A 25,201-nucleotide genomic window follows, 5' to 3' on the forward strand; every position below is an offset into this window, starting at 1 on the left:
CCGACTCACTAACGTAAAAAGACAGTATCTATAAGGGACGGCTCAAGTCAAAATTCAACCCCCCCCTGCTCTCGGGGTGGACGCCCTCTCAGCCCTGGTCTGGCGGAAACACTGCCTTTAAGTATACTTCCTGCGATTATATTTCACATTCAACATTGCCATTTTGATTACATTTCAACAAATTGAGTAGCCCTAATGCCTATTCCTGTTAGATTTAACACGGCCTGAAGTTTTCACCCCCACTTCCTCACTTTCCAGTCCCTTGCTGATATCAAATTCCTGCATCCAACTCACCATTGCCTTTCTAACAATCAATCTTACTTATACCGCTTCCTGATCCTCCACACCAGCAGACGGAGAATATCTAATAACCCCGAGCGAACACAATCCCGCTCTGTCTCCCCTTTCTTCTCCCCGCGGACACCCCAGACACCCGGCAAATGGTCTCTGTCCGGCCCCCAGGATCGCAGCTCCGGCCCTGACCTGACCCCCCCCCCCACACACACACACATACACACACACCCCACCGCCACACACACAGCTCGGCTCGACAGCTGGCCTCGTACCAGGGCAAATGAAAACACACACTATATTACACACTCCTCTCCTGGTGTGGAGAAGGGGGGAAACACGTCCCTGCTTTGATTGGACAGCTGACTCAGAGCTATGTTTGAAAAGTCTGTTGGAGGTATTCAAATTAAACGGTGATGCTGAGTTAACTTTTAGAAAATGAGTTATTCTGCCATACTCTCTGAAAAAAACTCTGCTGGGAGTTTGGTGTGGGAGGGCTTTTTTAAAGATGAGGATTTTATGCTTTTGGAAAACACCTACAAGCAGGAATATGATGACACAATGTCATGTCTGTGTACTGGACAAGCTCTTCATTTGACTACTAACTTGCAAATCACACTCTTGATTTAGTGAGGCAAAAATAAATGAATGAATGAAGACTACTGGGATGTAAAAAATGTGCTTTCTGAAGTTTTAACTGTGTCCATTAAATAGTACAAATGACAGTAATAGTTCTTTAGGTGTACACTCACATTTGCAAGTATATTAAAACAACAGTTCTGCAACAATCTGCTGTAATTTGGATAATCCATTTATGGTATACTATAAATCCCTTTCTGGCAAAAACCCAACCCCTGGTTCTGACTTCCACGTGTGAAAGGTTGTTGCTTTTCTCTGGTTTGTAACATTGTAGGTACAAATTATATATTTCAGTTTTGAATTGTTGGCTGAAAAACACTTTGAGCTCTGGGAACATGAGGTGGACCGTTCTCTAGTATGTCTTTTGATAAAAAGATAATAAAGGAAATGATCGATGATCACCTGGGAGAGAAAATAAATGCCAAAAATAATATTGCTGTGGAAACACAGTGGACATGCACTCAATTTCGTTCTTCTACACAAGTAGTTTTGTTAAAAGTTGACTTGATAATAATTCAATATAGTCTAACGAGGCCTAAAAGTGAATATTGTCATTATTTACTGTGTATTTTTGCTATAAAAAAAAAAGTGAATAACTGAGCTTTCAAACTACAAATATGGTAAAAAGCAATGTACTGACATTTCTAAATCATTTCAGCCAGGCATTGAGTATTGTAAAAACGCCTCTCACCACAGGAAAGGAACATCTTTACATGTCAGTAACTGGTGTTGTTGGTATTAATATTCAAATGATGCCAGCTCTGTCAAGCCCCAAAGAAAAGCCATCTCATCTCATCTCGTTGTGTTTGAGCTGATAGTGAAGCTCTTTGGCCCCCGGCTCCAGTGTTGCCATCCAAAGGGCAGAAGAGGCAAATAGCCCAGCTTTAAAACTCATCCAAGACTACAATGCGTTTAACAGAAGCCCTACGGGTCTCACTGGGTGAATAAACCGCAAACAAGCATTCCTGTGCACAGCAGCTACACAGAAAGTAAAAAAAAAAAGATGAATTGATAGAGGAGAGGAGACGGCTCTTTCTGAAGGAGTGGATTGGGAGGAAGCCAGGGAATGAAAGGATGGCTGGCAGGCCAAAGTGTTAAAGAGGGGAGACAAAACCCTGGCCTCAGTCCCGAAAGAATGAAAAGGCCAAGGATTTCACAAGATGATGGACTGAAGGGGGGTGGGAGGGATGAGGATTAGGGCAAAGAAAAGCAGCAGGGACAGGGAATGCCTCTCATTGTAATGATGATGTTTCCTGAGAAATGTCCCCAGCCTACAGACACTCAGTATTTATAGAAGCACTTGGAAATGCATCACTAGTCGTTGTAACTTTTTACTGATTAGGAGAGGTTCAATGGCGACCTGCTTCATTCAAGTGTATTATCCTTTCACCATACGTTTTCACCCCGTTTGACAAATACACGACAGCCGGTCACAAGATAGGACCGCATGACTTTTCTGACATGCATGCATTCCTGTAAGGTTTTGTTTTTTTAATTAGACAAGAATGTTAAGTGTTTACTTACGCCAAGTTAACGCTCCCCCACTAAGAAAATAATGGCTGTTATACAACGTGTACAACTTTTGTCACGGCATTTAAACAGTGGTGTAAAGTAACTAAGTACATTTACTTAAGTACTGCAGTTAAGGACAATTTTGAGGTACTTTTGCAAGAGTTTGTGCATTTCATTGTTTTGCTACTTCTACTCAACTAGAGTCCTGAGTTAAATCATGTACTTTTATTCCACTACTTTTATGTCATATATTTAGTTACTTTGCAGATTTTCATTAATAATGTGGTATATACAACACTTAAAAATGACTTTAGTTACACCTGGTTTGAAATTCACAATTTACCCTGAAGTATACAAAGTCATTAAAACACTTTAATGCATCACAAATTATAATATATATTATTTTGGAATCTGTTTATGGTGCTTTAAGTAGATGTTGATGCTAATACTTCTGCACTTTGACTTGGTTAACATTTTGAATGCTGGACTTCTACTTGTAACATTCCTACACTCTGGTACTTTTACTAGGACCTGAGTACTTCTTCCACCTCTGCATTTAAATATGTGTACTCCTACTACCAGCTGTTTATCACTCCTACTGTTGCAGGGAAACCACAAAGCTCTTCCCTGCTAAAGGATTAAAAAAAGAAAACCCAGCAGCTCACCCGAAGTCCTGGTCCATAGACTTGAAGAAGAATTTGTAGTTTGGCTTGTTCAAGACCTGTTTAAAATCCAGCAAAGTTATATTTTCGGCAGCAATGGGTATCTTCACCAAGTACGGCGTCTCCTCTTCGTCGATGTGATAAATTATTTTGGTTTCCGCCATCTCTGCTGGAAGTTGCCACGGGAGAAGCAAACACTATGAGGCGAGGTTAACTTTGTTGGGGAGTTAGTTAGCAGCTAGGTGGCTAACGAGACGGCAGAGGTGAAACGATGATGGCCACTGAGATTTTTCAGTCCGAGCCGGAGGACGTAATGCGTCTGTAACCCTGCTCACAAACTCGCGGTCCGACTTTAAAGTAGTAGAAAACTGTGCGCATTCCCCCGCATTGTTACCGAGGGGTGAAAAACCGACGGGGAAACGCTACATTCACACGACCTAACTACCAACAACTTTTCCCCCAACAAAAACACACAGGGGAGGGGGTCTAAAAAACTTTTTACCACTTTTTGCGAGCCAACGCGGCGTGTGACGTCATTACGTAGCCCCCTTTGATTTACGTACGCTCCCAACCACCCTTCACCACCACCAGCATTTTTGTTATTTTAGAAATAAAACCATAATAATGTCCTTTTACAAGTAAGAAAATACACTTTAACTCGTATTTAAACTCACATTATTTGCATATTAATACTGTTAATACATGTTTATTCTTATTTCATTGTATTTTTTATTTGACTTTTATTCTTTTTAGGTGTACTACTATCTGTGTTTCTTTTTGTATTATGTTGCTGTTATGACACATGACCTTCCCTACGTGCATTAATAAAGGTTCTATTTTTAATTGATTTTATCTTTAAGCTTAATCTATATATAATCTAATGTTTAATTATGTTGCCTAGTGAAAGTGTGAGTATTCAAATGTATTTGGTATTTTCTTTGTATTGTCTATAATTTAGATACTTTAGTGATAAATGTATTTTCTACTGTACATTTTTATATATTTGTTGTTAATTTTTATTTGTATTATATATGTATCTTATTCTATCTTTTAAATATTTTAACTCATGCTTGACAAGACTGCTGCTGTGACCAAATACTTTCCCAATTGGGGATGAATAAAGTATTTATCTATCCATCTATTCATCTATCTATCTATCTATCTATCTATCCATCTATCTATACATCTATCTATCTATACATCTATATATACATCTATCTATCTATCTATCTATCTATCTATCTATCTATCTATCTATCTATCTATCTATCTATATCATCTATCTATCTATCTATCTATCTATCTATACATCTATCTATCTATCTATCTATCTATCTATCTATCTATCTATCTATCTATCTATCTATCTATACATCTATCTATATCTATACATCTATCTATACATCATTATTATATCAGTGGAGAAAATATTATTGATGCATCACTTCCGTGTTGCAGCTGGTAGAAGTGGGGTTAGTCCCATTTGTGCCAAAGACTATATTTAGTTTGATAGAATATGCCACAACATTTGCTCGGATTTAAATCTGGTACTGACATACTTTGTGTCAACAATAGCCCACTATAACTTCGTTTTTTAAAAAATCATTTGAAAAATAAAACGTTCATTAACAGTCAAAGTCAGGATAAAAAAAAATGGTATGTGTATATCTTTCTTTGTACCAGAAAAAGGAAAAAGAGAGACCCAATGTGTATGTAAATCAGCTTTATTGAAATCTCCGCATTAGCAGGACAGCTATGCACTTCATAATGGCCTAAACAGGCACAGAGAAAAAAACACTTAGTTTTGATCCTTTTATCTAAAGTTGTGATCTCATCTCATACATCACCAAATGAACCACTAGAGGGAACTCTTGATCAGTCTATCAATAATGAAAGGGCAACACATATTCAGTACATGAGTCAGAATTGGTGTAAATGGTGGTATTTTATAAACAACATTTGAATATAAATTGGTCCCAGATCAACAGGGTAGATACCAACAATAGTGGTCAAACTTATGTTCAACGAAGTTTGTGTTTAATATTCTTTTCAAATTCATTTACTTTATACAGTGCTTCATATCATAATCTAATATCACTAGCTAAAAGAAGAGCTTCCTACTAATGATTCCTGTTAATGAAATGTGGCCCAAACACCACCCCGACCACGCACGTGATCACAAACAGCACCCAGAAGGTGACGGCCAGCAGCTGCACACAGAACAGTGTCCTCTTGCTCTGCTCTAAGACTTCCTGTTCCCCATGCACAATGCCCGGCGCCATCCCGTACGGCCTCTCCGGGTGCATCTGCTGCACCCGCAGGCTGACGGTGGGCAGGATGATGAAGCGAGTGTCCCTGCTTTCGCCCTCCAGGGACAGCACCACTCTCTGGGTGATGGTGGCCAGGTGTGTAGCCAGGCAGTAGGTGGCGGGGGGGAGTCTGGACAGGATGCGGGAGTTGCAGGGTAAGGAGAGGGCGTCCCCGGAGGTGAGAGGGGTGAGGTGGCGGCACAGGGGGCAGGGGAGGGCTGACGGGCTGCTGGGGTTGGAGGGCTCGCTGGGGCAGAGCTGGATCCTCTGGAGGCACTCGGTGCAGAAAACATGCGTGCACTCCAGCATCCGGGGACTCTTATTGTACTGGTTGTACTCCTGGTAGCAGATGGGACACTCCACATCCATCGGGTCCCCAGGGGTGCTGCTGAGGCTGGGTGCTGCAGCAGCTGGGTCCCCTAGCTGGGGACCGGGGACAACATTCTCAGCCATGCTGGAGGTAGCTAGTGCTCAGTTATGGCGAGAAGTGGATCAATCTTTGGTAAAAATCTGAAAAGAGAAAACAAGTTGAACTAAGAGCACACCAGAGGCCTACGTGACTTTTAAATGCCAGGATCTGCTCTCCCTGGGATATCACTTTGTGTCTTCTTGGTTTTATTAACAGATTCCACAGCCCATGAGTCATATCGTTCATCCATTTAACCACTAAACCATCTACCCATCCCCCCCACACATACTCGCAATCATCCATGAAGTGTGTGCACACTGAGTATGTGCAGGAAGTAGGGAAATAAAAAACAAGCAAAGGAAAAATTAGAGCTGAGAAAGGAAGTAATAAGTCAATGTAATGATGCTTTCTGCATGTGTCCATGTGTTTGTGTGCACGTCCACTTTTCTCCATGTTTTTGTTCAGTCATTTAAAGGGGCACTCAACTGATTTTGAAAAAATAAAACCCTGGTGGTGTAATTTACCAGCTTTGACTTGTTATGAGTCGGTTTGTGTTAGCATGAAGTTTAAAAGAGCAATCATGCAGGGAGGGTTCAACAAAACACACGTTTGAGTGGCATCATGGGAAATGTAGGAGCCAACATTTTAGTACCATGACCTTTATATGAGAATTCAACTGATATGATTTTGACCAGATTTAACTAACTCATGGAAGTCCAATAACAAGTTGTTGAAATTGTAACACATTAAAACTACTGATGTTAAGATGTTGTGTGAGTCAAATATGTCAATGTCCAAAGAATAGTTTCATATTTTTGTCATATGATACGCCTTTTCGCTTTCTTCACAGGTCAGGATTGGCACCACTCATTTCAATGGAAGGCTACAGTTAGCAACCAGTTAGCTTAGCGTAAAGACTGGAGATGAAGGGGAATGCTAGCTTGGCTCTGCTTGACTACCAAAAGTTAAATGTATGTCAATACGTAGACATGTCGTTATTCCCCACTTGTTTTTAGTATTTATTCTGAGCCAACTTGCTGATGGCTTCTTACGAACTTGCTTTCTCTCTAGGTCGTCCTCAGACGAGCCCTCCATCGTTGCTTCCAGTCATCCCGGTTCTCCATACATCTGGCCAGTTCATTGGTACTTTGTGCTCCTACGTCATTCTTGAGTACGTCCACGTATGTTTGTGCGGGACGCCCTCGTGACCGATGCCCGTGTGTTGGTTCCCACAGCACCAATTTGCCGGCTGGCGGCTCTTGATGCCTTTGGCAATGTCCTGCTAGTCTCATTCTCCTGGCTGCAATTTTCTCGCTCACCCTTGGTATTCCCTCGTACAGGATCTTGTTGGTTACATGTACACTCTTGCTTTGCTGACGCCCTTTTTCATTTATTGCTCACATGGGACAACTACTACGCACGGATTGTTGCTTAGCAGATGTGGTCTCCTGTGAATTGCTCCATGGCAACGCATTTGAAAACACATTAGAACCAGAAACAGAATGGATGTTAAAATACAATAAACAGCAACAAGAAGCATTTATATGACAAACAAGTTGTGACAGGAAAGTGTTAAATAAATAAGCCCCCTTATATCTAGGCCAGCAGGTTCATCGAGATGATATTGAGAGCCACTGGCAGCGATTCATCCTCACACCTAAGAAGCAGATAACAGAATGACTTACCCACCGCACAGCCCTTTGATCAGAGGACACTTTGATGCCCGGAACTTCCCCTCGCACAATTCTCCTCATGTTGGTACAGATCTCATCCTGGCAGTGTCTTCCTCCCTGTATTGTGTGCACATTAACAAGTTTCAATCTTGATATCCTGTAGCTATGTGGATGAAGCTCGGCTTACTGGCAGCCTTCTGTTCTCCCTCCGTTTCACCTGATTTTACTCGTCCTCCTCTCTCATGAGGCGTCTCTGCGGTTTGCTCGGCAGTAATTAAACCCTTGGTGATGTGAGGGTAACTAAGACACACGAGATAGAAAATGACAGATTCCCAGTCTACTTCCATATGATGTTATTATGATTCCACACAGTCAGCATGAAGCACTTTTAAAATAGTAGTGTGTGGCTAAGGGTGTAATTATTAACAATGTACAGTTTTCCTACTTTACTTAAAGTCATCTCACATTCTAGTGGATCATGTCTATACTAAAAATGTGTAAATGTCAATAAGTGACAGTTAATGTTCAGAACATTGAGTAAACAGATTAATTACGGATTGATAAAGTAGTCATCACCCATAGTAATGTTTCTGTTTCACCCTCATTGATTATATAGGCTTGTCCTCTACAGAATGTGCCTTTACGCCAACTCTGCTATACCAATCTGACTCAGATCAAAACATAGTCTATAATCAGATTTTTTTTAAAGATTGGGCTTTCATTTAGTTTGAAACATTTACCGTATTCCTTAATCATTTACAAAACTATTGGATTAGCTAATAAAATCACTGTCACTTCACTTAAAAACGGGCATATTTAAAGAATGGGTTAACTTGTTTTCATATCCTCTACCAGACTAACAGTCAGATTTGTAAACTCACACACAGAATCATAAAAAAGCACCACTAGGAAAAATTGCAACAATTACAACTGCAGTCAATAAAGTCTTTATGATCAATATCAAAGTCTAGATTTGTTTTTCCCACATTGCTCCAATCTTCCAACTAAGTGTCTCACTCTACAAGACACAAACAGTATACAGAAATCTAAAAGCTCCCTCTTATGTTGTTGCTATCACAAAAAATCAGTATTGCGGGATTTAATGTTGTAGGACAGGTTAGACATAGATAATTCACAGTCTTCTCTTTTTTTTACAGTCATTCAGGTTTAAAAAAAGAAGAAGCACCTTTTACTGTAAATTCGATGCTGGAGGCAAAAAGCGGGAAGGCTTAAGGAAATCACAAAGGATAGGTTTTAAAAAACACACACATACACACACACACACACACACACACACACACACACACACACACACACACACACACACACACACACACACACACACACACACACACACACAGAGAGAACCTATGATTGTCTGCCAAGTTTTCAGCGGAAATGACCATGAAAGGAATTCATGCTGAAACAACTGATAGGATGACGAGGGCTGTTTGGGGATTACCATAGTGACGTCTGGCTGACGTCACACACACACACACACACACACACACACACACACACACACACACACACACACACACACACACACACACACACACACACCCTTCGGTATCAGTGGGGAGTACAAGGTTAGCACTTGAATTCAAGTTTGATAAAGGAGAGGGAGTATTAAGAAGGGATATCCTTCCCATATTTTACTGGATTTAAATTTTAAAAAAACGCTATGACCATATAGGGCCTTCCAATGAATGATTCCAAATCCAACAAACAGTGATTAATCTTTAACGTATTTGGTTACGTCTTAGGTCAGCTTGATCTCTCCTGGCTCAGGGTCATTCATTGTTTAACTGTGTATGTGGAAGATATTATTTATGGATCAACTGTAGTAAGGATGTGATGACCAGACAGGGGAAGTGGCAGAGTAAGACTGGAAAGAGGACATGGTTTGTGTTTTGTCTATTTTATTTTGAATGAACAGGAGCTTTCTTTTGTCTTATGTGATCAAGGTATGTTAAACACTGTGAAAGTTGTAACATTTGTGTTAAAATCAAGATTATTTTTAAGACAATTGGACTTCGTAAGCATTATATTCCTGCTGTTTCTGATACAGGAAATATTTAAAATATTGTTTATTTATTTAATTGTATATTCCATATTTTATTTAATTATTTTGTATTATTTTAATCCTGTTTTATTGAGTCCTGCGTTGGTTTCGAGTGCTCTTTTAAATCACAACGCTATGTATTACTCTCATTATTACCTGAAATGGGTTTGGTTTGTGAATCACTTGTTTATTTTTATTTCGAGTAGTGTGTTTCAACACGTTCTAGTGGAAATATTATTTAAAAAACAACAAAATAGGACTACATGCTTTATGACTCATACACAATGGTGTGTTGTGTTGTTTTGGTTTCAATCACTTGGAGCTTTATGACTCACACGTTTTATTTGGCCCAAAACCTTATAGTTCGTAGTCTCCTCCCACGCACTTCCCCACACCCTGAGGTATAAAGTCTGGATAGCTCACCTCTTGTCTAATTCCAATCTGAATCACCAGGTCAGAAAGCAACATGTGTACCGAGCAGGAGTGCGGGATTTGTTACCGGACCTACAACACAGGTCGCCGGTGTCCCCGGGAGCTCCACTGCAGACACAGCTTCTGCGAGTCCTGCCTTCTGACCCTCTCACGACCCCAGGGACCTATCGTCTGTCCGCTGTGTCGACAAACCACCTCCATCTCCGGGACGCTGAGAGCCGAGTTGAGGGTTGACGAGTGCGTCCTGGAGCGGCTCATATCCTCGGGAGTCCTCGACCATGAAGACGAGGAGGACGATAACCCGGAGGAAGAGGTCTGTCCCGGGCTAGACGCTTGTGACGACACCGAGGAGTTCCCCGAGACTCCAGCCGAGGAAGGCAACGCCTCCCCGGGCTCCAGAGGCAGGGGGCTCCGGCGGTCCTTCAGGAAAGTTTGGCGGTTGTTTAATGGGAATAGCTCTCGGCAGAGGGGCGGAGAAAGTAAGTAAACTGTGGTTCAGAAGTACTGTCTCAAGTGGTAGCCTGGCCTGCCGAAGTAAATAAAAGTCAGCGAGACAAATCATTAGGCTACAGTGGTGGAATGTAACTTTTAAGTACATTTACTCAAGGACTGTACTGTACAATTTTGAGGTAGGCTACTTTACTTGAGTATTTCCATTTGTTTATACTTCTACTACTTCAATGGGGTTAGAAAGTAGCCTAGGTTCTCAGACTTGAGATAAAAGTACCCTAAATATAAAAAAAATACTCATTGGTAGAAAGTAACTAGCCTATGTAGCCTACATTTACTCAAGTACTGAACTTTCAAATTCTACTCTACTACATTTTGGAAGTACATTTTTCTACTTTATACTATAGTTACTTTATACATTCTGATTTTTACACAAAATAATTTGGAAAGACCTTTAAAGTAAAATTATTTTGTATAGATAAAAGCATACAACATTATATTTAGGTGAGTTAAATCACGAGTGGGTTAACAGAAAATAAACTGACAGCGATTTTGCTAAGAAGTTAGTTTAGCTAAGGAGTTAAAAATACTCCTTAAAATGGATATACATTACATTACATTGCATTTAGCTGACGCTTTTATCCAAAGCGACTTACAATAAGTGCATTCGATCAAGAAGATACAAACTTGAAGAAAACAGAATCATATATACTGTGCATTGTAGGCTAAGTAAAGGTAGGCTACTTGGTTACATTCCACCAATAGTTACAGTATGCTTTTAAACTTTACAAATATAAAGTTCAATGAATGTGCCACATTTAGCTTTTTGATAAAGTTCAATATTCCCACTTAAGGGTTCAGATTATTTTATAAAGTCATCAATGATTTTGTAAACATATTTTCTAATGTTTCTTGTTTTTCTTTCACAGACTGTATGACCAATGACGACTTGAGGAACATCGCCATGATGACCGGCTTTATGTTTTAAGGAGTCCACAATTTCAGTGACCCTGGACAATGTGACACTATATTTATTTTCAATGTTTCTCATTCGCAACATGGACTTGATGATGATGATGATGATGATGATGATGATGAAACCTTACTGTCCACACACAGCCAACAATGTCAGCTTTTCAGATTTCTTATTGCTACTTTAAACGATGAACACTGTGAAGCTGTTTTATTTATGGCCTATTTGCACTTATGTATGTGATATTTATTATTTTTGATGAATGTATTTAATTAAATATTGTTACATAATATATATATGGCAAAAATAAATCTGGTTTCAAATGACTTTGAAGCTATTTTTCCTAAGAGTTTGGGTGAGTCATGTGTGCATTTCTTTGAAAAAAAAGACAGCTTGAGTGCAACTTTAAACAAAAACAAAAAAACATTGTATTTAGCCTAGCACATTCTACAAAGTAAAAGCAGGCTTTACAAAATACAATTCACAGTGGAGGCAAACATGATTGTATTAAAAGACAAATACACAGAACTCAAAAGAGATTGAATATTTAAAGAAAGTATTTTAAATTGGGAACTGGGAGGAGAGGTTACTTGAGACCAGGTGCACAGCATTACATCCAATCAGACTCAACCAGCAGCAGAGCCTGGATCTCCAACTTGTTTGACAAGTAAAACACATGGGTTGCCAACTCTACTACTACTTATTCCAAGTTATTTGTTTGGCTATCATTCAAACCTCTTGAGAAATCCTTCAATCATGTTACGAAATGCTGCTCTCTCCTCAAGGTAAATATCAATTGTACACGCTTTTACGCACATGTAGGCATACAACTTGTAAAAGGGTTGATTATTATTGAGTGACAGCCTCACACTTCTCATGAATACCATAAAAACTCCTGTGCCTGTTCTTTTATCTTCTCCTGCAGGCTGTTGTTTGCCTTTGCTCTGGTCTGTGCAGCTGTCATGTCGTTTATCATGTGTTCAGAAGCTGCAAGAGGTGAGTGCAAACAGGCCAGGATCTGCCAGGCTAATCCTGCTGTGTCTGCAATTTCTGTGAGCTAATGCTTATTTTAATAGCAGGGAAAAAAATGTCGTGAGGCATGTGATGGCAGATTGGGTTGGGTGGAGCTAGAATTGTATTGACAGATTTTTCTTGGCAATTTGAAGAAAAAAAAAATGTAAAAGAGATAATGGTTTTGTTTGACATTTATTGCATCCTGTCTCAACAATGTAAAAATGTATTTGAGGCAGAGTAATTTCAGGTTTATATTAAACTAAATAGAGGTTATAAAATGAACATCGAAGACAGGTTGATTTGCCTGTGTAACAGCATTCGAATAATTACATTTTTTTTCCCTCCTTCAGACATAACAACCCAGGTGAACAATGGAGTGAAGCACAAGCGTCTGAGAAAACTGTATATTCCACGCAGTCAGCAGAATCCCCTCTTCACTGGTCAGCCATCAACTCAAACTGGACGCCAAACTGGGACTAATGGTGAAACTGAGACAAGCGGGAATTCTAGAATAGCTTCGTCAATCATCTACCAACGGCCAAACCCTGTACGTTTTACAGAGAGCTTTAGTTACAATCAAAACAGTCCGGATAACAGAGAGTCTCCAGCAGCGCAGGATTTAAATAGGCCAGCAAGCAGTTACCAACCGCCCTCTGGTAATTCATACAGATCAAACTCAGTGATCATTAGAAAATCATCTCTAAAAGAAGCTTCCCGTCCCTTTCATCTAAGCTCCAGTCCGTCACAAGTTTGGGATGCTCAGAATTCCTACATCAAAGAAGAAGTTCCCAGATATGCCTCCCCTTCTCCTTTTTCATCCCAGACTGCTAGATATTGGAGTGCTCCACTGCCAACTTCAAGAGGGAATTATAAAGAGGCTAATGAGCCCCCCGCATCTGGGGCACGGAGCAAATTTTTCGGCTTCTCGAGTCAACCCGCCCCTCATCCGCCATCAGTCAGCAACAGCTTAGACAGCTTAGACTATGTTATTAAAAGCATCCCCAGCCCAGAAAAACTGACTTCACCACATACGGATTTTTCCCAGAAGTTGAACTCGGTGAGCAGCAGTGACGTGCCAAGAAACAAAAAGTTCCAGTCATATCTGTTCAAGAACTCCCTGACCTCTGGACATGAGAGAGTTCATACAGCTACTAGTGATGGACCTGCTGCTTCTTTCCCGCCGCCACATCAGCAGGAGGCCTCTGATTCACAAGTTTACAGCAGGTTTGCTTCAATTGTTAAACAAAGAAAAGATTCAACTCAGGAAGTAGAACGGCTATCTGATGAGGCCAAACCACTGCTAAATAATGCTAATGTGGCCCAGTATGGTCCTAATACGGATCATTTTAATAAATATAAAGACATAACTCAAATCTCTGAACATCGTGGGAAAGATGCCACCATTCAAAGTGTTGACCCTATTCCACATGCAGATTTCCAGGGTAACAATACAACTGTTAGTGATACATCCCCAGTAAGTCGTGATGCGACCAAAAGAGAATCAAAGCATGCTAACAAACCTGGAACAACCGTAAAAAGCATCTATGGCTTCAGAGGATTTATAAACCCAACATGGAGAGGTGTGAAGGGCCATGTCTCTAATGAAAGAACTAACCCTCAAAGCTACAGCTTGGACCAAGGAAAGGAAGCTAATATACACCCTTCTTTCTCACCAAGGTTTAGCTTTAGCCGGAGACAAGCATCCAAACTTGAGAAGACCCTAACAGATGACCCTTTTCCTGGGACTTTAGATATCGTCCAAACCAAACCTAGCCGTTGGTTTACAACAGGATTTCAGGAAAAGTCTACTATGCAGCATAAAACTGGTGATAGAAGACCATATAAAAACTATAAAAAACTATATTCTCTCAGAGGATTTAGTACTCGACCACTCGAGGGAGCCAAAACTGTAGTTAGTGATCCAGAAAAGTCTGCTAGAGTCCAGCAGGGGTTTAAAGCTCTTCAACCTAGAAGCCCACAGATATTGCAACAGAGACGCAGCCATGTATCCACAGTGAGCCAAAATGAGGTAAGCAGTGAAGACCTTAAACCAACTTTAAAGGAAGCAGGAAGCACTGACACTTCACCGGACGAATACCAAAAAAGACGCAAAATCTACACATTGTTAGGTTTCCAGCCAGTTCCAAACAGAAATGCAAATCTTAATAGGACAGCACTAGAACACATGACGTCCTCATCTTTTCTCAGATCAGACGGAAGACCCACATTTGAATCCAGCCCAAAATCTGAGCCAAGGACGCCAACCAAAGTTGTTGGAATGGGCCCGCTCTACAGTTCCACCAGCAGCACTGTGAGAGGCACACGTGTGAAAGGAAATAAGCCCAATGGATTCACCAATGAGTCTGGAAGGGCGCTCATTGTCAGGCTGCCAAAGACCCCCGCCAGGGTGGTGGCTGTCACCTACGCCGATGTTCTTGGAAATGCCTTGTTCAGTGGTGTCAAAGCTACAACCCAGACACCAGCTATACCAGCTGATAAGGAGTATCAGATACCAGCTGATAAGGAGTATTTTCCAAATGCTACAGCTACAACGGAGCAAAAAGAAGGGGTGGGTAATTGGAGCTTTAACTCTGAGCATGCTGAGTTCAGGAGAGACAACACGAGCAGAGGTTCTGAAGACCATGAGGTAGAAGATGTTAAAGAACACAACTTGGGTGAAGATGTCGACGGTGGCATGAAAACTTCCAATTTATTCCTGGATGATGAAGGAAGTGGAAGTGTGGGGTTTAATATGTCTGATGTTTTTTCCACCAACACCACAAAGATTCTTAGCGAGGATTTGCTAGTAGTAGATTTATTTCCTCCAAGAACTGTCCTGTTCTGAGGAATGACTCTAGGGAATGTCATGTGGTTGCTTGAACAAGCCCAATAACATTTCGAAAAGTACTCTTTTTGTGATTTTGTTCTTTGGCAAACAATGGCTGCTCCTAAGCAGAATAACTAAAATGATCGAATGAGTGATGTTTCTTAAGATTTCTATGTAAGAAAACAATCTAATATTGTATGGTAACAAATGTCATTATAAGATTATTATGTCAATAAACAAATCTTGGTTGTAATTTGTTTCAGGAAAGGTTTTTGGGAGTCTCAGGCCAGAAAACATCAAAAGAGTTCAAACAATTAGTTTAATAGTTTGATCAAGATTCAATTGAATAATATAGCTTTGGCATTTCCCGTTTCTCTTTTGCGAAAAAAAGCTTTTTTATTTTAATCTTTACTGAGGAAAATTGAATATCTTTCAATTTTTTAGTGTTTGTTGGAAAAACTAAGTCGTGTCATTACTTGGAATCAAGAAAGTAAATTAATTAGCTTATTTAATTCTTCTTTGAGATTTTTTAGGGTCGGTTTCCCCATTCATTTTGGAAAAAAACTGTCATCTGGCATGAAAAGCAGATGCTTACAAGAAACGCTGACAATCAATCATTAGTGGTTACTATTAAAATGACATTATCCATCTCTTATGAGAGGAAACATCTACTGAGGTCAAACATGGATTTTGGGGGGCATAACTTTAGCCTCATTTGGCAAATATTTTCATAATGCAATGTCAAGGGTGATGAGGAAAAGCAGAGTAAGGACGTACTTGAGGCTTTGTTCCTTGTGTCCTCATTCCCATGCAGGCAGCGGCTATTCAGTGTGCTGACACACATTTTCCACCTCCTCTTTCTAGCTTACAAGGAGCTTTTCAGCATGCTGGTCTCTGGGTTAACTCTGCAAGATGGAAAACCTTGATTTCCCCCTTTGTCAGAAGGACTTTTAGTGACTTTGCCAAGCCATTAATAAGTACACAAAACAAGTCATTATGTGGTTTCTTCCGTTTGATTGAAGCCATTTATAAAATACAGTGGGGTTTGCTTGTTAGATTCAATCACAAGAATGTCATGATGTTGCTTTACTCTTAACTATCTCAATGGCAACTTAATCAATATGGATTATACCTTTATTGACCTGATCTCCATTCACAGCATGACCAGGTGCTAGATGTTCCACTAGATGGCGTTCCTCATCCATTTTATTTTCCCACTGTGACCTCAAGTATGTAGTAGATCGCATGCTGTGGTAATATGTTGGCACCCTACATAACTTTGAAGCAAAATGAATTATAAGATATGTGTTACAGATTTTTTGTCTATCTTCAAATCTAGATCGAAATGAATGATTCCACTTCCCACCTTTTCTAATCACCCAATCAGGAGCTTTGTTTCGAGGGCATTGGGTCCACGCTAAGCCCACATCAGAGACCCTAACCCGGTCCATTCACACCACCTAACCCCTTCACCTTTTCCCAGTCAGCCACCACCAGTTCCACACTCGCCCTCCTTCTACGAGCTCAAAGGGGCCCCAGAGAGAGGAGAGGGTGGAAGGGTTCGAGGGACATGTCAGTCAAAGTTAAACGCATTGTACATTGGATTAACGCCCCCCCCCGAAATACCCCCCCATACAATACCCATGGAAAGTGGGACCTTCAACTTTCCCATAGAGCCTCGAGGTATTAAGGTGAGATGATGTGTTGAGGTTTCCATGTGAAAAAACTGAACCGTCGACTTTATTTAGTCGAGACATTCCACCATTTTTTAATTTAAATTAGTATTATGGCTTTCAACTTACTTAATACAGTTATGTGAAATCTGCTGACTAAATACTTTTAACTGAAGTCAACGTTTCAGTTTTTTCAGTGTGGCATGTAGAGGCGTTGGCCTGCACGTCGGCTCCTTCAAAGTTCCCCTCTTTCTGCACCGCCTTTTGTGTATAGTGTTTGTGCGTCTGGTTCACACACTCCCTTTCCTTCTTCTAGTGTGTTGGCTATATTATTCCCCGTGTGTGTGTGTGTGTGTGTGTGTGTGTGTGTGTGTGTGTTTATCACAGACAGTGTGGTGTTCTCTTGCAAAGCTGCCCCCCTTCTTCCTACTGTGAGGGGAATTCTGTACCATGTGTCTGCGGTTTTTAAGGGAGCTTTCAAGAAAAAAAAAAAAAAAGAAAGCACAGAGGCCTCACAGTCCCCCACCCCGACCCTCCTCTTCTCCCCTTCCTCGCTCATTCCATGTGGCACTTTTGTGCGCTTCAAGCCTCCCTTTTTTTGCTCAGCAGCTATACGGAGTGACAGAGCTAATTTTGCATGCAGCCTGTAATAGAAACAAATCTATAATCACGACAAACATTCTCTCATGAGGCGAGAGTGAGCGTCAGATGGTGGTGGGGAGAAAGGGAAGGGGAGGAAGGGGGGAGACAGAGAAAGGCTTTTTGTTTGGCTAAGTACACTATGTGAAAGAGGGGGCGGTGAGGAACTGGAAATACATTAAAAGATGGTTGCATCGGCTGTGGCATTCGCGGTTTAGATGACCTCACATCGGGTTTGACCATGACTTTGTGGGTATTCTTACTTTATTGAGTCTGCAGTGATTAACTATGCCCTATATGTAGCATAAGGACTGCAGAGGGGGGGGAGTTGTGAGGATTAGCACAGGCAGTTTGCAGTGTACTGACTTTAATCCTGGGCTTTATTGGCTCTGTCAACATACAGTAGGTTTACCTAAGCTAAAGCACCTGTGCTATTTTGTTTATTATGGCAACTAAGGGGAACATGGTGGGAGAAAAACACAAAATCTCGCCCTCTACATGCCTCCATACACGTTCGGTGTTGCAGCTTACGACCTGTCTCTGCTATATACTTGAATAGGTATGAACGATGGGAAGGAAGCAATTTAGGAGCATGGAATAGCGCCTACATTAACATTCCCACATGTGCTTTGGGAGCAAAAGCTATTTCCGTATCCTACATCCAGCGAGTTTCCTGTGGTCTGCGCTGGGGAGGAAGTCATAAAGACGGGAAGACTTCCTGTATTGTTGGCAACATTTAGCAGTACGGACTGTACATGCTGGCCTGGTATCAATGATGTAAACACCATAAAAAGTGCACTCTAAGCACCATCAAAGAGGCTAAGACATACATAAAGCAGATTGATATCACTCCAATGGACCAGGCATGTTTTCACTGGGCTTTGCAGTCTTGTAAGGGATCTGATTTTTAAATTAAATAAACTTTGAGAAACTGTTATCTTTATATAATCCATAAATTCTTAGTTTTTGCATGGGTCACTGCAATGCACTTTCAATAAGTTCAATTTAACGGCATGCTTTTCAGACGTGTTTAAGGGATGCTTTTGCAGGTTTTTTCTAAGTGAAAGGAGTGTTTAAAGAAAACATTAATAACCCTGGGGAGGACCTTGCTTTTTTTTACAACATGATAAGGTTAAGCCTCACCCTAATTGCTTTCAAACAGTCATACACAAACCAGCACCTCTCTTAGACAATGTGAAATATAGTGTAGGCATGAGTTCAGAGCAGTTCAACAAGCCTTTTTTACTTTTAAAATTGTTTAAATAAAGGGTTTTTAGGTGTGTAGAGTTAAAAGTGTCCATAAAAAAAAGAAGTTACATTTTGAGAAAAGGGGAACTATTTATTTCCTATCTTTTCTTTTCTCATGGGAATGCACACTTATTCCTGTGCACACCCTGCAGTATCAGTAAGCAAGTGGGGTTATTGAGTTCATTTCTGTGGCGGGGTGCTAATAGGTGCATGTAGGTGTGTTTACAATGATGCAGTATCACACTCACACTAAGACGATGATCCTCCCGCCGGCTCAGACTCAACATGTCCACCTGTTGGCCTCCATCCAACCACGCCTCTTTGCTGCATGAACTCCCTGTCCTCTCTCTGGCCGCCGCCCAGCATCCCCCTCCTCTCTTTCTCACTCTTCTTGACCGGGGATGTTGCTGCTGCAGCCGAGGCGGGCCCGTCACCGTGACAACCAGATGGCAGCTGGGCCCATTCTGACGCCCCTGCCCTGCTCCTGTTTTTCTACATCCCTGGGAATGGGTTCATGTGACTTATTACTTGAATTACACCTTAGTCTCAAAGGAATACTTCACCCACAGTGTTTATCAATGACTCACCGAGTGTTAGGCTACCTTGAATTTGTGAAGAAAGCTGTTTTTCTCACATGCCTCCGGTGCACGTTATGGAGATTTTCTTAAGACTGAATTGAATTAAGATCAAATATATCAGCCTTACCTGATTTATGCAATATACTACAGCTTTTATGTAATATGCTCACTCCTTTCATAACAGATGCATTTTGCTTAAAACCTTACTATTCAGAACATTTTTGCATGATGCTCGGGACTATGCAGAAGTATTTTAAATATATTGCATTAAACTGCAGGAATTGTGTGAGTTGTTAAACTAATATTTTGCTGTTCAATTTGTAAATAACTTATTTAATTTGTGGATCCTCGTTGACGGCAGAGGCATGCTAAACATTTCTCGATGAACTCCAACAGCTCATGCAGAGCTTCCCATTGCCTAAGGCTGCATCTCAAGGAGGAGGAAGAGTTCACTTATTCATGTTCACTTCAGAGAAACCTTGAAATTCTTGGAAATCATGGAACATGTCTTGCAAATGATGCTAAAAGTTTAACACCGAATCAGGTGCAGTGCTTATAAAATATAAGGAGAAGGAAATGTTTTAACATTCTAACAAAAAGCGGGACTTTAAACTACTTTAGGACATTCATTAAACCCTCTTGGTGTGTGTGTGTGTGTGTGTGGGGGTTCTACATCTTTCAGGTGCTAACAAGCTTTTTTTGTCCACACTAACCTTGTTTTCTCTCAATAAAGGAAGTGAGGGGATCCACAGGTGCATGATCTGTGTGTGTGTGTGTGTGTGTGTGTGTGTGTTCTAATTTCCATTAATTCATAAATAGGGTGCCTCTGTCTGGGTTGAGTTACTTGGCCATCTGTGGACGAGGATGATAAAAGATCCCATACATGTTAACTAGAAGAGAAAGACAGATTTATAATGCCTAAAAAAAGCTAATTTAATTAAACCGAGTGCTGAGTGAGGGGGTGGTATCACTATCAACTAAGACAGGGATGGAGCTTCGCTGCCAAACACCACCTTGGTCACGTGTGATTAACTCCGCTGGCCACCCGCCATCAGTGAGTGCAAATGATCTTATCAATGGGAGTGGCGAATGTGACTAATGCAGCTTCGCAGGCTGTGAGGATAACAATCAGGCTGTTTTATTTTTCCCCATTACAGTGGAACATCTGCTGTGGTCTCTGTGAGTGTGTGTGTGAGTCAATGACGGCGAGTGTGCGAGAACCCTCCCGTGTCTGTGGCCTTTCATGCAGATGTTCACACTCGCCTCAGAACGTAAAACTGTAGCGCCTTCCGCTCTTCTTCTCCCCCTTTAAATCAGTAGCACCGTTGTTCTTCTGCCTTAAGCCTGATTTAACAAACATGCCCATTGCATCACTCAAAATAAGTCACGGAAAACAAAAGAAACCACAAGCCCTTTTGTTGTTTTACTTTTTTTTCTCTTTTAGTCAGATTTTTTTTTCTTCTAAAGCAACAGAAGTAAAACTTGTCTACATCAATGGCAAATCTCACAATATTTCCTATTCATACCATCCCACGGGGGAACAGGAGGAAGAGATAAAACAATTTAGAACAGCAGCAGCAAGTTTCCTGCACATTTCATGAACATCTTGCTAAGAATTAATGAAATTATATAGCCACTTCAACTCTTGAACCCCGTTCGTCTGAGCTCTCCTGAAGGAACTTTAGTCATGATATGTGTGTCTGTGATCATCGAGCACTTCATCACGGACAGTCGGAGAAACAGACTGCGGGCAGTTTGACGAAGTAAAGTTCATGAGATGCTCAGAGCTGAGAGGAGGCTCTAAATGGCAGGATGATAGTGTCCGCTTGTCAAGATTGAAAGCCTGTTTGTGCGCTCTTCTTTCTAAACTATAAGTACCTTCAAGCATTTGGCTGAAAACGGCTGAGTTTCAATATGAGAACATCTCCAAAAGACATTAGAAAGACGGATCATGTGTTAGTCTGCATGTCTGCATGAAAGTCTCCAATGCATGAATCTGGTTGGAAGTTCATTTTTCTCCCCCACTTCTGCATTAGTAATCATTATTAGAGGCAGTTCCAACCTCACATCCCAACCTGCTCGTAATAAAGCTGCATTGTTACGCTCATAGGCCCCCTGAAAGTCATGTGAACAGAGTGAGCTAGTCCATGAACTTCCAAGGACGGGCAGACAAACACACAAGTACAATTTGTAGCAAATAGATGCACATGTATACTATTTAGACATTTCGTGGTGACCCTTTCTCTTCCTCTTCATGCATTTCTTCTTTAAATCCTCAGGTCAAAGTCATAGGGGAATTCAAGGTTAAAGCGTAGTTCCTCGCAATGACCTTTATCTCCAAGTGTCACGTAAGCAAGGCCAGATATGTCACAGTTATTTTCCCCGCAGCAAAAGAAAACAATGGGGGAACACAAAAGGTTACAATTTTAAAACAAAACAAAGCAATACGTCCAGACTTAGGAGCTGAAGGTCGCTTCTTGAGGTGCTGCTGGAGCTTAGTCTTTATTTGTTGTTTTGTTGTTGTGTTTTGGCACCGACGGCCCTGTAACAATTAACTCCTCCATTTATGGCGAAAGAGAAACAGTCCAACACTTCTCAGATTAGGGCCATGGCTGTCAGTCAATTCATCTGATAGATCATTGTCACATCGAACAAACATAAACAAGTTATTTTCATGAGAACTGTACAGCAAAAAGAGACAAAAATAGACATAAAAATAGACTTGATATATATTCTGCTAGGACAGCCCTGCTAGTGCTAGCTGCTTAGACGGGGTAGAGAGACGGACAGCTAAAAAGGACAGACAGGCACTTAAGTGCTAATGCATAGCTGAGATTAAAGTAAGAGCTAAGCAAAAGTCAGAAAGGAGGGAGGGAAGGAGATAGAAACGGTCCTAAAGAGGGATTCAGGGTCAAAGCACTTTCAATTCAACCAGTTAAAAAGTTTTAAAGTGTAAACATCTTAGAATTTTGGTACCTTCATGTATAAAATAACTGAGAACAAATTAGCAGTTTCATTTATTATGACGCAATGGCAGAATTGAAATAAGAACCGACCCCTTTCCGGTGCTAAAAGCAGTGTGCTGACGGCTAGCATTAGCATGGCTATTGATAGGGTCTCTATCCTCAGCTGAACGTACCTAATGTTATTTAGCATCCTGAGACGAAGTGGATTAAATGAGACAGAAGTGTCTGGAGCTAATAGCACTAATGGGATTGCTTGGCTCTGTATCAGAGGTCTCAACCCTGAGCTGTAATCAGCAGGACACTGAATTTACACCCTGGCACGATGCTAACATGTTGATATGACCTAGCTGGCTTTAGCTAACTAGAAAGGGGCTGCATCCCCTGTTACACGTGCCTTATCAAGCCTGTGTGTTTAATACTTACGGTTTATGGCTTTGTTAAAAGTTAACAGAGAGAGAAAAAGACGGAAATAAAAGCAGCGCAAGTCTTAATGAGCTAAATGCTAACACAGGCTACGCTAATATTTCTCACAGTAGAGCAGGTTGGCTAGTACCGTTATCATCATAATGTTAGCGCAAATGCTGCATTCATGTCATATTAGATTTATCGTGATCAGAATCATAAACAGGTTTATTACCAGATAGGTTTACACGTACGATTTGTTATACTGTTAATGTCATTTAGTCGTTTAGTCAATGCTCTATTGAAATTGGAGCTTAATGATACAAAAATAAATGTACGGCTCGTCCACACGGCGGCGTGCGTTGAAGCTTTAACCGTTCACTTTGAATGGGGTGACGTCACGCTTTGCCAAACTGCATTGTGGGAGGGTTGCTTCCCTTTGCTCGCGTTGCCAATCAAATCATATGCCAGTACAAGCTCTAGCTAATCAAACCGCATGCTTGTGTGTCCGGGGCGGGAGATTTATGTGATTGGTTGTTGGTCGAGTTTCAGACAAGCTCACCGGCAAGCTTCAACGCACGCCGCCGTGTGGACGCTGCGTTAAGGATAATGTTTAAATGGCCATCTATTGACACCAAAATCCTCCCATATAACATGAATGCATTAAAAGCTCATACCAGTATCTTCTGTTGCACTTTTTTTTGTAACTACATTAAGTCAAGCAAATCCCCCCCTCAGAAAAACCCAAAGCTTCAGTTAGTTGAGGCATAGTTGAAGTTTTTTGTAAAATGGCTACAATCTGAAAATGAGGCACTTTGAGCAGATATATAATTATTTTCTTTTCTTTCATACACTGAATATCCACCATTTACTTACTAAATAAAAACAGAAATCCCCATTCCCCCCATACCCTTCTCTGATTGGCTTACACTCGTGGAATGAGAGCAGCAAATAGCTTTACAAGAATGTAATTTGGCACACATCCATGTTGGTTTCCACAAGATGAAAGCGAAGAAGAAAAAGTTTTCCAACAGTCTCTCTAAGTGCTTCTGGGGCGTGTCCGATCCAGCCGTTCGCTCAATGTGATTGGTCGACACAAAAGGAACAGGCGGAGCTTTAAAGCTCTCCGAGGGGCACCAGATTGTTTCCCAAAGGACGACGCACTGACATCAACACTCTGGAAAGGAGACAAACAGAGAAAATTGTTTGGTTAGACGCAGAATAAACAATAACCCAGATATGAAGAAGAAATAAATATTATGACATGTATATGCAGCATCACTTGCTTATCAGGATAATTACAATATTTACTGTAAGTTATCAGTGTCGGCTTATCAGTCCAGGGTAACAGTGACGCTCAAATGAACAACAGTAAAAAAATAAAAAAAGTAGACAAAGCTACAAAAGCTGGAGAAAATATTTAGAGAGGAAGAAGATAGAAGATAAATCCGTGACGGTGAAAGTGAGATACCTATTGCTGTGTCTGCAGAGCAAAGTGTGTGTGAGCCTCAAAATATCCAGAAATGTCAGCCCTTCACATTTAATATTGGACATGTAAGCTCACAGGTGTGAATCACAAAGGAAAATGTCACTATAGTAATATTTCAAAACGGTACGTGTCTCAGCAGCACATAGGAGACTTAACTGGCCTTCTCTGCAGAGTTGAAAGTTGATAGGATTAACAGGAATGCAGACTTAATGATAATTCTGCTCCTGTGTAGCGGTAGCAGGCGAATCACATGGCGCCAAGCAGCCATCTGTTGGTTTTACAGCCCTTATGCACTGTGTGCTTTTGGGCTGTCCCGGGCGAAAGTTTAATATTAAAGGCCCGGACACAGCAAGCTGACACCAAAGAACTGACACAGACGGACCCCGACTGTTGTGTCGCCTCGCGTCTCTGCGTCTTGGCCATGTGTCGCACTGGAACACACCGCAAAGACTTCAGCCGACGGCCAAGAAGCACGTACGAACTGCGCATGCATGAGTGGCAATACCTCTCCTTACCAGCAGGCGTTGGTAGTGTGTATTCGTCATTCAAAAGAGGCAACAACCGGAAGACAGACTGCGTGATATAAAAAAACAACAAATAGCGTGTGCGTTCCATTTTCACTCTACAACGAGAAGCTCATGGGGCTTTCCCGAACCTGTGTCGAGCCGGAGTTAAATTAAATCTCAGATTTGCCTTCTTAATAGTTTGTTTGGGTCCCTCACTTCCGTTTCGCTCCTCATGCACTGATTCGCTAGCTGAACAGCCAATCAGAGTGATTTCTTTTGCCGACTGCCTTTGGCCGACTGCCCACCGATTCGACATGTTGAATCGGTGGGTTTTCGGCCGAAAAGGCGTCGGCTCAGCTGAGAAGACCCGACGGTGCAGGACACACCAATCTGAGTAGGGCGTGTCCACGCTCATCGTCGGCCTGACGCCCACCGACGGCCAAA

The 25,201-nt window shown here is 41.2% G+C and overlaps 3 protein-coding genes and 1 long non-coding RNA gene across 8 annotated transcripts in view; 2 read left to right on the plus strand and 2 right to left on the minus strand.

Annotated features, from left to right (window-relative positions):
- Positions 1 to 3,580, minus strand: part of LOC104947359 (segment polarity protein dishevelled homolog DVL-3-like) — a gene marked incomplete at its 3' end in the record, with an annotated part of 7,178 nt that extends 3,598 nt beyond the window's left edge. Inside the window, exon 1 of the mRNA XM_010773356.1 lies at positions 3,108 to 3,580. Within this exon, the coding sequence (XP_010771658.1) occupies positions 3,108 to 3,268 (161 nt within the window). The remainder of the gene's footprint in view (positions 1 to 3,107) is intronic.
- Positions 3,581 to 4,826: 1,246 nt separating this feature from the next.
- On the minus strand, positions 4,827 to 10,071 carry LOC104947356 (RING finger protein 224). 4 transcript variants are annotated; one of them, XM_010773353.1, is made up of 3 exons: positions 9,984 to 10,071; positions 7,512 to 7,612; positions 4,827 to 5,923 (listed from the first exon to the last, which is right to left on the minus strand). In XM_010773353.1, the coding sequence occupies exon 3, from the start codon at positions 5,864 to 5,866 to the stop codon at positions 5,225 to 5,227; it is 642 nt and encodes a 213-aa protein (XP_010771655.1). In that variant the 5' UTR covers positions 5,867 to 5,923; positions 7,512 to 7,612; positions 9,984 to 10,071; the 3' UTR covers positions 4,827 to 5,224. The 4 variants fall into 4 exon arrangements, with proteins under 4 accessions (XP_010771655.1, XP_010771654.1, XP_010771657.1 ...); XM_010773352.1 differs by having other exon boundaries at positions 7,508 to 7,612; XM_010773355.1 differs by lacking the exon at positions 7,512 to 7,612 and having other exon boundaries at positions 9,984 to 10,008.
- Positions 9,331 to 11,748, plus strand: LOC104947355 (E3 ubiquitin-protein ligase KEG). Of its 2 annotated transcripts, none has more exons than XM_010773350.1 (3): positions 9,331 to 9,399; positions 10,014 to 10,471; positions 11,372 to 11,748. In XM_010773350.1, the coding sequence occupies exons 1-3, from the start codon at positions 9,353 to 9,355 to the stop codon at positions 11,428 to 11,430; spliced, it is 564 nt and encodes a 187-aa protein (XP_010771652.1). In that variant the 5' UTR covers positions 9,331 to 9,352; the 3' UTR covers positions 11,431 to 11,748. The 2 variants fall into 2 exon arrangements, with proteins under 2 accessions (XP_010771652.1, XP_010771653.1); XM_010773351.1 differs by lacking the exon at positions 9,331 to 9,399 and adding an exon at positions 9,406 to 9,462 and having other exon boundaries at positions 11,372 to 11,747.
- A 239-nt stretch (positions 11,749 to 11,987) lies between these two features.
- Positions 11,988 to 15,505, plus strand: LOC104947358 (uncharacterized). Its single transcript, XR_798554.1, has 3 exons — positions 11,988 to 12,200; positions 12,341 to 12,411; positions 12,780 to 15,505. It is a non-coding gene; the product is annotated as an uncharacterized lncRNA (long non-coding RNA).
- The last annotated feature ends 9,696 nt before the right edge of the window (positions 15,506 to 25,201 follow it).

This window comes from Notothenia coriiceps, unplaced genomic scaffold (assembly GCF_000735185.1).
Source record: "Notothenia coriiceps isolate Sejong01 unplaced genomic scaffold, NC01 NC01_scaffold00012438, whole genome shotgun sequence".
NCBI lineage: Eukaryota > Metazoa > Chordata > Actinopteri > Perciformes > Nototheniidae > Notothenia > Notothenia coriiceps.